Below are 12,336 nucleotides of genomic sequence, written 5' to 3'. Positions count from 1 at the left end.
AGGAATGTTCTTTAAAGTTGATATCGAAAAAGCATACGATTCGCTTAATAGGGACTTTCTTGATGACATGTTGAACCAAATGAACTTCTCGAGCAAATGGAGGGGCCGGATTATGTCGATTGTGAAGAATGCTCGCACCTTGGTCCTTGTTAACGGGTCACCAACGTATGAATTTGACTGTCAACGGGGCCTTCGGCAAGGAGATCCTATCTCCCCGTTCCTTTTTATCCTTGCTATGGAGGCGCTAACATGTATTATGAATCGGGCAGTTTTCTTAGGGGTTTTTCACGGCTTGCGGGTAAACGGAAATGGGCCAATCATATCACACTTCATTTATGCGGACGACGTGGTTTTTTGTGGTGAATGGTCCGCCTTTAATGCAAAAAATATTAAGAGAATTCTCCGTTGTTTGTTCCTAGTCTCCGGGTTGAAGATTAACCTCCGTAAATGTTGTATTTATGGAGTGGGTGTTGGGGATGGTGAGGTGCAAGACATGGCAAGTATCCTTGGCTGCAGTGCGGGCTCCTTTCCTTTTTTACATCTTGGTATCCCAATAGGCGCAAACATGAACCTTGTCCGAAATTGGACCCCGATCATTGACAAGTTTAAGGATCGGCTGTCCTTGTGGAAGTCGAAGTCGTTATCATATGGGGTAGGATCACGTTACTAAAGTCGGTACTCAATTCTTTGCCCCTTTATTACTTCTCAATTTTCCGGGCGCCTTTACAAGTTATCAAGAGCCTGGAAAGGATTCGTAGGACGTTTTTTTGGGGTGGTAACATCGATGCAGATAAATTGAGTTGGATTGCTTGGGAAAACGTTATTGCCCCAACGGAGTATGGCGGAGTAGGTCTTGGTTCGCTTAGAGACGTTAATCTTAGTCTCCTTTCTAAATGGTGGTGGAGGTTCAAAGTTGACGACTCCGGTATGTGGCGGAAGGTTATTTGGGCAATTCATGGGGGATCTAGAGCCTGGAATAATATTCCAGCAAAGTTGTCTATTAGCGGTCCGTGGAAACAAATCGCTGTTGTCCCAGGGATCCTCGAGAGCTTAAATGCCGATACTTGTCTTTGGTTCAAAGGGAGAATTGGGTGTGGCTCTAGTATAATGTTCTGGTTGGATTATTGGATTGGTGATGAATTATTATCCACATCGTTCCCTGCCTTATTCGCACTGGAAAGAAACAAGCGCTGCACTGTCACAGACTGGGTCTTGATGGGCCCTGCGGGTGTCGGCTTTTCGTGGAATTGGAAGCGGGTTGGGTTGTCCGATGATGAATCTGCTGAATTGAGTGAAACATTGGTTTTTCTGGGGGATGTGGCGTTGAATGGGTCAAAGGATAGATGGGTTTTCACTCCTAATGGGTTGTGTGGCTTCTCTGTAGATACAGTCAAACTACTGATCTCCGAAAACAGACAGTACCGGCTGCAGTCACGTTTCGTATGGTCGAGATGGGTTCCAAAAAAGGTTTGCGTAGTGGCGTGGCGAGCGAACCTCGGTCAACTTCCTACGGCGGCTGCACTACAAAGGCGAAGTATACCTATTGTGAATGATCTGTGTAACTTCTGTCATTTGCAAATGGAATGTACCGAACATGTCTTCACGGGCTGTCCGTTTGTTTCCGAAGTGTGGCAACAGGTTTGGAGGTGGTGCAATATACCGGCTCAAGTTATTTTCCACGTCAGTGACTTGTTGGGGATTCATAAGTCAGCCATGTCAGGACAACGGCAAAGAGAGACTTTGTACGCGGTGGTTTTAACTACCTTCTGGAGCGTTTGGCGGGCCAGAAACGAGGCTGTTTTCAATCACAAAGAGCCTTCGGTTCAGGCGATCGTAGAAGAGGTAAAGGTTATGATCTTCTTGTCGATTCGAAATCGGGCGACTATGGGAAACATGACATGGGAAGCTTGGCGGAGATTCGACACGTGCAAGATGGACAGATCTGGTACACGGCCTTAGTGCAGGTTTTCTGTTTTGTATTGCCTCTTTGTGGGGCTGTTCGTTGATGTTGTATATGTACTCGGTTGATGTCTTCTCGGTTGTATAATCTTGTATGCTAGCGTCTTGCTAGTATGTCGGGAATAAAAGTTTGGTTGGCCGTTCAAAAAAAAAATATGGTATGTTGAATTTATAATCAATAATATATATTGAAAGATATATTTTTGTTCTTTTTCATCAATAGAAGAGAAGTGATTTGGACGGGAATTTGATAGTTAAAATTAATCTTAGAATAACATGTGTCAAGAATTATTTTCTTTTATTAGTATAGGTAGATAGGTAGATTTAGTAAATTTTGTGGGCAATGGGTTCATTTTTTAATCTTCATAAACATAGAGCTCAATCGTTAAAAAAATTGGCATGTTCAAAATTCTCGTGTCATGTGTTCTATATGATACATGAAAAAAATGGTGTTGGTTGAATCTGACACCATCTAGGCACCTATGTATCTCAGCCGCTGCTCCCCTTATGTACTAAACACATTCTATTATGAGTAAAATTATAGAACGATGTGACAAGTTTAGTAGAGGAGGGGATACATTATAATAAAAATCGTAGAAGGAAGATGCATTTAGCACAACCGTTTTAAAATAGTGTAATAGGGTTAGATAGTTGAAAAACATCCCAATTCAATGATGTTGTGTTGATACACTCTTTTAAAGCGAGTAGGTATGAAAGAATTCCCATTCTTTAGATTGCGTATGTGATATATGTATCTAATAAGATCAAAAGAGAAATAATATAAGGTTTTGATTCGCCTAAGCATGAAATTTAGAGGCAACGGGTGAGAATGTTGAGGCGTGAAATTTAAATAAGTCATTAACAAGATAACTAAAAGTGAGCTATGAGACACGTTTATAAATAAGCATCTGTGATAGGGCGCCGTGTCTAGTAATAACAATATATAATACAATTTATATATAAAACTAATGTTTTATCTAATGCCATCTAAAAGTAATGATAATTGTTTTGACCCTCCTTCGTTATTATAGGTTGATAATAGATATCGTGTCACACTCGTTTTGGTCATAATAAAAAAAATACAAGGTCGCTATGATTCAAAAGTAATCCAAAATTGTTAAAAGGTTCCTAATATGATTACTATTAACCATACTCTATAATATTATAACTTGGTTAGCGGTTATAATATATATAAAAGGAGTATTAGTTTTTTTTTTACACCTATTTGTACTTAGCATCTTCACAATATACAATAAAATCAAATAAGAAGAGAAAATTGGAGACGTATCATGTCAATACTAGAGTGCTTGATGCAGGAACAACTATAGGCTCGCATGTTGTGCTCTCGTTTGTTGGGTCAATTGATCCGAGTATTGAGCTAAGAAACAGATTGGGCTCGGGAAAGCAGGTTGTTGGGCGAGAGAAGAATGGATAAATGATCGAGGAGGGGAAGCCAGATGAAGAAAGAGATTTAGCTCTAATTTTTGTTTCTTTTTAAAATTTACGTGTATCTTGTTTTCAAGTTTATTTTTTGAATTTTAAGTATACGTAAGATTTGGTTTGTTTAGCATGTCAGTGTCTGTGATATTTTGATAATCATTGAAAAATTTAAGCTTGTTGAATCATCTAATTCATGCATGTGATTGAAATTAATCTCTTGATTAGGTCGTTTGAATAAAATCATGCATGCGCATAACCCGACACCTACACAGATACATATGTGTGTGTGAGAGGGTTCTACGCGAAAAACAAGTTTTTTTTTCTTTTGTGATAACGAAAATAACAAAATAAAATATTTATTTTTTCAATTTAAAAAAAAAATCTAATATACAAGAGAAAGATCAAAATGAAATGTTTTATTCATCTCTCTAACATTCTAAAACGTATATATACAAAATTCATTTATTTATAGACGTGTAATTCATGTGCAATCATATAACACATAACTTACAAATGTGTAGATTTATTTAGAAAAACAACATATGAACAAATTAGTTTATGGTTATTATATATTTGACATATGCAAAAGAAAATCAAACGATCTATATTTGCCTTTTTTTGTTATCACAATAATGTAGTTTTATGTGATGAACGTCTTGACATATATCTATATAAATGTCTACCATAAAATCATAGATGTCAATCTTTGATTGCTCTTCACCCTTTCAAGCCACCTGATTGTTTGATTTATGATTTGAGGCTTTTCAGGTGTTTGACCCGAATTTGTGGGTACGTGTCTCACCAAACACGGATAGTCTTTAAATGAGTTACAACGTCTCATTTATTTGTTAAACCCTTTCATAATAATTTTCGTTGGTTATGAGTTTCACCAAACTCGGATAACCCTTAAACGGGTTATAGCATCTCATTTTTTTTTTTGTAAATAATCCCTGAATAATCAAACAATAATTTTCACGCATCACAGAAACACTTTAAACGAGTTATAACTTCTCATCTATTTATGAAACACTTTAATCATAAAAACTTAATTTAACTTATCCCCCGACATATTCTTCATCGCCGATCAATCATCTCTATCACCTATTAACTTCTGATTACCGACCACAATCGTGAACCTCCCCTCATGCATCAGCCACCACTGTCACCTACATAAACTGTCCCTTTTGCATAAAACAATATTTGTTTTCATGTTTGTTCAATTAAAAAATTAACATGTTCGTGTTCGTTTATGTTCGTTCGTTAAAAATTTAAAACTTACACATCTCAACTGAAATAGACTAAACGTTAAAAAATGTAATGAACGTAACAAATTAATATATACCTAGTAAATCAAAATAATACAACGTTAAAAAATACAACAAATCATTACAAAATATAACTTCACAAAACGATTAAAAACAAAACCTAATAAGCCCCTATGACGCGGGGGAATCGAACTAGTGTGTTGTGTGTGTATATATATATACTAGCTTTTATCCCCCGTATTGCGGGAGTTGCTTTACTTTATTCGTTTTTAATATTTATATATTTTTTTATATTTTAATTTTATTTATTTTAATGAAGTTAATAACATATTTAAGGTTTGATAATGAAATGTTTCACAAATAAAAGAAATATTATAACCCGGTTTAAAAGTTATATGAGTCTGGTGAGACCCATGACTCGTTTATTTTTTTTATTATAAAATTATTTCTTAATTATAAATAATATGTTTTTTTTAAATCAGATACTGATTTTTAGTATATCAATATTTTATAGGATTTTCAAATCTAATATATGGTGAGATTAATTTTTAATTTAAAGAGATGTTATAACCCGTTTAATGGGCTATCTGGGTTTGATGTGACCCATATCCGTATATTCAGGTCAAATGCGTGAGAAGTCTTTATTTACAAATAAATCAATCTGATGACTTAAGAGAATATATGAGGGTTTCGTTTATATATATTTAAGAAGATAAGATATAATACACTTATCTCGATGAAGATTAATGCTAAGCCTAAGTGATTACGACAGTGAAACCCGGATTATAATATAATTAAGAATAAAGTATTTTATGCAAAACCACCAACCATGCCCATATAATCACTAATGAGTGGACACACAACCCCATTATTAAATTGTACCACTTTTCTACCCAAAGTTAACACTTTTATTAAACAATGCTTTCGGGAATTTAACCACTTCAAACTTTATTTACACAATTTCATTTTGTATTATCTTCTTTCTAATAATTATTTAAATCACTCACGAATTCACGACTCATCGATCATCTTCATTATATTTTTAGAAGGGAACCTACCACAGGTGAAAAACTCTGACAAACTTGAAACTCTACTTTTTTTTTTCCATGTGTGGAACTTGAACCAAAAAATAAAAGGGTTCTTTAAAAATCAAAGTATTATGAGATATTACATGTATAAATGTATTATATCTAAAATAGAACAATAAAACTAAAACCCTTTTAAATGCATATTGCATTTTGTCATTTCCACTTTGTTGAGGTAATAAAATACTTAAGGTATAAAATAAGAGGACAATGATTTAATTCCTATATAATGCAACATTAGTCATAAAAAATGCATTTTCATTGGCTATGGAACATCATTCAATCTATCAAGAAAAACAATATCAATTCTAAAGTTCCAAAAAACAACGAAAAAAACATGCACATTAACGTCACATATCATGTCTTTTGAGCTTGAATATTATAATCATGTTTAACAATTTACTTATATATAAATAGATATATCTTGAAGCTATTCATTTTATGAGATACCATAATCAATGCGAAATGCAAAACAATACTGTTGCATTTAAGAATTTCACGTTTGTTTTGCTAATCTAGATGAAAATGTATCAAACTTGCCGGTGTATATTCAGTGACCGCTTGTAGCTTGTATGTACAGCGGTCTGACGCCGATTTATAATGACTTCATGATCGTGACAATTTATATGGTTTTCACATTAGTTAAAAAAAATATTACATATAAAAAGAAATTCTCCGGATACATAAGAATTAAGAAGTTTAGCTCATGAAAAGATCAATAATATTTACAACTTGTACTAAGATAGCCTATTAGTATAACAACACAGTGTCTTGTGGCTCTTTTTGAGTTGTTCTTATTTGAATGTTTGATTTTCTTTCTACTTTCATTAATCTGTTTAATTAAAAACCACATAAGTTTGTTTACAGTTCAAAATTTAGATTCACAACACAAAATCAGTCTTAAGAAGATGAAGACTAAGGTGGCTTGGAGCTAATTCCACTTTTGCTAGATGACAAACTCAGTTCCACTATTCAATATTCATACTATTTTAACTGCTAAAAAGCCTAATTAGCCGTTGTAGTGGTTTAATGATAAATGTTTATTATTTATTTTATAAATATAATATGTGATTTTAGAGAAAATTTTAATTATTTTATTGATAATTGAATATTTAGAGTCATTAAGAAACACCAAATTGGAACTAACTAGCGTTTTTAATGAATAAACATAAAAGTTTATTTAAATGTTTTTTGGAAACATTTTTTTGGGTAACATAAAATTAATAATGTTACAAGACAAACGGAATACTTTGGAGTTACACATTCTAAAATACAACATTTGTTGGAGTTTGGTTCTGAAATTATACTATGAATAGCGAGTACTTTTCAGTTTTATTATCTGTTGATATATACACATTTTAAATTGTTGTATATAATGTAACTAGGCAGCATAAGAGGGGAAGGGACACTAATGAGTATTACCCATGCATTGGTCAATCATGTACTGTCACCTCAATTATACCCTTAATTACCCACAAAGCAGAAACTTACAGGAAACACATACTCACAAGTACCCTAAAACTTTATTAATACATTTAATTCTTCAATGGCCAATAATGAATCAATGTTGTGTGACAAACATTTGCCATGAAATGAAGCCATACACTTTACCCACATGGGATGGGGTGGTGTTGCCATGTGGTTTGAAAGCCATACACCCTACCCATATGGGTGCCCCTTCCCCTCTAAAGGTTAAATGTTAATACAATTTTTTAAAATATAAACATAAAAAAGTCTTTATTATTTTAACAACAATGTTATTTATTTTCAATTAAACGAAAAAAAATTATAAGAATATGTGAATACTCCGTTTCTCTAAATATTCGATTTTTTTTTATAAATAATCTAGCCTATTTTGAGAATTATTTTTTGCTACACATATAGTTTATTATTAAATGCATTTAAACAAAATGATTTTTTGTATTTAACGAATATATATATATATATATATATATATATATATATGGTAAGGATCCTAAGAGAACCCTTTGCAAATTGAGAACTTTGAGAACCATTTGGACCACTAAAAACACATTTAAAAAAATAGTTAAAAAATCATAAAACAAAAAATAATAAAAATTTTAAAAAAGTAAAAAAACCAAAATTCATATATTTCATTCCGGTTTCATTAAAAAAATAGAAAAAAAAACGTTGTATTATACACATATGTATAATTTTATTTAATCTTTAGTTACGTAATATACACATATGTACAGTATCATTTATCTTAAATTATACACATGTGTACAAAAAAACATGTAAATGTACATATATGTATATATTATACATATGTGTATATAATTTAGCTAAACCGAGTTTTTTTTAATAAAATCAGGATGATAAAATTAGAATTTTAGTTTTTTTACTTTTTTGATTTTTGTGTTTTATTTTATTTTATGATTTTTTTTATTTTTGGGTTTTTTGTGGTTTAAAATGGTTCTCATAGTTCTCAATTTCAAAATATTATCTCATTAGAGCATTCACATCCCGTTCCCCATCCCCATCTCTATAATTACATTACAAAACACTATATTTCTCTTCCCTGTTTAATTAAATAATACTTTTATCATTACAGTTTTCTCTCTCCTCTACTCACAACCAATCCAACAAATATTAAAAAATAAATAGGGGCAAACAATGTTCCCCAAATTTACAAAAAAACACTACATTTCTCTCTTCACCCTACAATTTACACTCACAATCATTCAAAACCTCACCCTATAATTTACCAATCCCCCTCACATAATTATGGGGGATGGGATGGGAATGCTCTTATCCTGATCCTATATATATATATATATATATATATATATATATATATATATATATCTTCTAATAAGAGCCTACCATTTTTGCCACTTGTTAATACCATAGCCCTTCTTATATTTTTTTTTCAACGAATTTTCATATATAGTCCTTATCTTTTAAGTTATTTCAATATATGACATTAAAATTGTAGGTTTATTCGCACTAAATTCATTATTAAATATAATAAGTATTCTCCATATGGATTGACAAGAGACGATTTGTGTTTATTATGGTTTATATTCAAAATAATAAACAATAAACATTTGATTTATAATATGTGGAATGAGAACAATCAACTTGGACTAAATCTTGATAACGTCAGCGGATAAGGCTTAGCCTTTAATACCTAAAAATGCATATGATTTTAAAACTAAAAGTTTTCAGGTTGACCCGAAACCTAGAATTTGGACCCAAGAACCAACGCGAATTACTTCGGTTCAGGTTCTAGTTAGTATTTTCTTGGGTTCGAGTTTCTCGGGTCGGGTTAGTTTGGGTTCAAGTACGGGTTTTCTTGGGTTGGGTTTCATGTTACGCGTAAAAGTGACAGCCATATTTTTAACGATTATATATAAGAATCACTACATTCATTTTATACAACTTTAAATCTTCTAATATTTCTAACTCATAATAGTCACTATTATTTGAACATGGTTTTAATGTTAGTATGTATTTTTCATTTTCCTGACAATTACATTCATATGAAACAAACAAATCATTTTGTTATATTTAAAATTTCGGTTTTTATTTTGCTTGATTATACAAATTTCAATTGTAAAATATAAAGTTAATTAAAAGTTTGTAAAACACAGAATATTAATGACAACAAATTTATCATGATCAATCAATTTTAAAATGTAAAGATTCTAAGGATGATTATATCATCAAAGTTCAGGTATATGGTTTTTGAGATAATCATGTTTTTTTATAAACATGAGCAGATATTCTCAAATGACATCATATTAATTAATTAAAAGCTATGATATTTTATGTGTATAAATATTTTTTTTATTAGTATCATAGATATATATTATCATTTATCTATAGTTGATATGTACTTAAAGAACCTTTTTTATAACACGAACAACTATATATGGCTGTATCAAGAGTTATAAGCATGCATATGTGTTACTTTATTAATAGTTACAAACAGACATGGACTAAAAATTTTAATTTTTGATAAACAATGCATACCTGCTAATACAATCACAAATGTAATGTAAAATGAAGTTTTTACCTATTTGTTACATATTTGTGTAATATTAGTTATGTAATTTATGTAAGTTTAATTTAATTGTAATTGTATTAATAATATATAATTAATTTCTTGAATGTATTTCACTTAATGGTCAAAGTTTAAAATTTTCAACAATTACCCGTGTAATACACGGGACTCAAACTAATATATATATATACACACACACACACACACACATAAACGGATACATAAAAATCCTACGTGTCGCGATGTGGTCGCTCCCCCTTTTTTTGGAGTCACCAGATTTGCTTGATTTTTAAATGGAGGTTTCTCATGCATTTGACCCGAATTTATGGGTATAAGTCTTACCAATCCCAGATATTCTTAAAAGGGTTATTTCATTAAATTAAAAATTATTCTCACCAAATTATTGATGTAAAAATCCTATAAAATATGATATAATAAAAATTAATATCTTATTTATTTTAAATATATATATATATATATATATATATATGTATATTATTTAAATTAAAAAACCAATTTGATAGTAAAAAAAATAAACGGGTCTTGGGTCTCATCAAACCATAAGTATATTATTAACTTTCATAAATATTATTTATAATTAAAAAACCAATTTTATAGTAAAAAAAATAAACGGGTCTTGGGTCTCATCAAAACCATATAGCTTTTAAACCGGGTTATAACATTTCATTTATTTGTGAAACAATTTATCATCAAACCATAAGTATATTATTAACTTTCATACAATAAACAAAAATATAAATTCAAAAAATAAATAAATATTAGAACAAACAATATAAGACAACCCCCGTAATACGGGGGATAAAAACTAGTATAATATATAAACGAATATATAAAAATCTTACGTGTCGCGATGTGGTCGCTCCCCCTTTTTTGGAGTCACCAGATTTGTTTGATTTTTAAATGGAGGCTTCTCATGCATTTGACCCAAATTCATGGGTATGGGTCTTACCAAACCCAGATATTCCTTAAACGGGTTATAACATCTCATTAAATTAAAAATTATTTTCACCAAATTACTGATGTAAAAAATCCTATTAAATAGGATATAATAAAAATTAATATATGATTTATTTTAAAAAAGATATATATATATTATTTAAATTAAAAAACCAATCTGATAGTAAAAAAATAAACGGATCTTGGGTCTTATCAAACCATAAGTATATTAATAACTTTCATAAATATTATTTATAATTAAAAAACCAATTTTATAGTAAAAAATATAAACGGGTCTTGGGTCTCATCAAAACCATATAACTTTTAAAACCGGGTTATAACATCTCATTTATTTGTGAAACAATTTATCATCAAACCATAAGTATATTATTAACTTTCATACAATAAAAAAAATATAAATTCAAAAAATAAATAAATATTAAAACAAACAATATAAAACATCCCCCGTAATACGGGGGATAAAAACTAATATATATAAATATATATATATATATATATATATATGATTGATTTATTTTGAGAACCACTTTGAGTTTTAAGAACTCGAAAGAACTCAACGTAACAATTTTTTTTCGAATTTTGTTTACACGTGTGTAATACGTAAGTGTAATTGATGTACAAAAAATTACGGTATTTTTTTATACACCGAATCGACTTTTTACACATGTGTAACTAACGTTTAAACTTGTGTAATTATCAAAAATACTCATTCTCTCTCCTGATTTATATTTTAATTAAATTTAATCTCAGCCACATATTTCATATCATTTAATTAAATATGTGGTTCAAAATTGAGTTCTTAAAGTTTTTCAAACTTACCATGGTTCTCAAAATAACCCTCCTATATATATATATTAAGAGCAATTAGTAACTTTTTGTGTTAAATAACTCTTGGTATAGTTATATCAATGCTAATTCAAATGATTAAATCATAAATAAAATAACTTTTAGTTGTGTTCAAATAATTATGGATGTCTCAAGAATTTGTATTAAAAGTGATATTGTATTGATTTAGTTTTTGATGTTTCAGTTGATGTTATCATGTTTGATTAGACGTATATATCGATTACGTTTTCCAGATTTTTGGTTTTTATCTATAAATAGATAGTTAACACTTCATAGTTCATAGTAGGCATGTTCAAAACGGTTTGGGACTATGAACCGGAACCGGTTCCTAACCGGTTCTTATATTCAAAACACCCTTTTAAACCGGTTCCAGGCTCGAACCGGTTAGGGAACCGAACCGGTTCTCCCACCCTCGGACCCCTAACCTATCTAACCGGTTCTTACCGGTTCCTAACCCGGTTCCTGTACAGTGTAAATTTTTTTTTTCGTTTTTCGTTTGCGATTTGGATTCTAAACTACGATTCGTATTTGTATAACATGAAAAATAAAAAAAACAATTAACATAAAAATAAACAATTAACTGATGAAGAAAAGACAACTACTGAAGATGTTTGCCACTGAAGACAACTACTGAAGGTTGTCACTGAAGACAACTACTGAAGGTTGCCACTGATGACAAGTTGACAACTACTGAAGGTTGCCACTGATGATAACTACTGAAGGTTGCCACTGA

The 12,336-nt window shown here is 30.7% G+C and overlaps 1 protein-coding gene across 1 annotated transcript; it reads left to right on the top strand.

Moving 5' to 3' along the window:
• Positions 1–927: 927 nt before the first annotated feature.
• Positions 928–1,959, top strand: LOC143577506 (uncharacterized). The gene has a single exon (XM_077061319.1). The coding sequence runs from the start codon at positions 928–930 to the stop codon at positions 1,957–1,959; it is 1,032 nt and encodes a 343-aa protein (XP_076917434.1).
• Positions 1,960–12,336: the final 10,377 nt, after the last annotated feature.

This window comes from Bidens hawaiensis, unplaced genomic scaffold, assembly GCF_021521415.1.
Source record: "Bidens hawaiensis isolate Kalapana, Puna unplaced genomic scaffold, B.hawaiensis_p1.1 tig00028714_1, whole genome shotgun sequence".
NCBI classification, from domain to species: Eukaryota; Viridiplantae; Streptophyta; class Magnoliopsida; order Asterales; family Asteraceae; genus Bidens; species Bidens hawaiensis.
The sequence above is the reverse complement of the archived record's forward strand: the minus strand, read 5'-3'. Positions and strand labels throughout refer to the sequence as shown.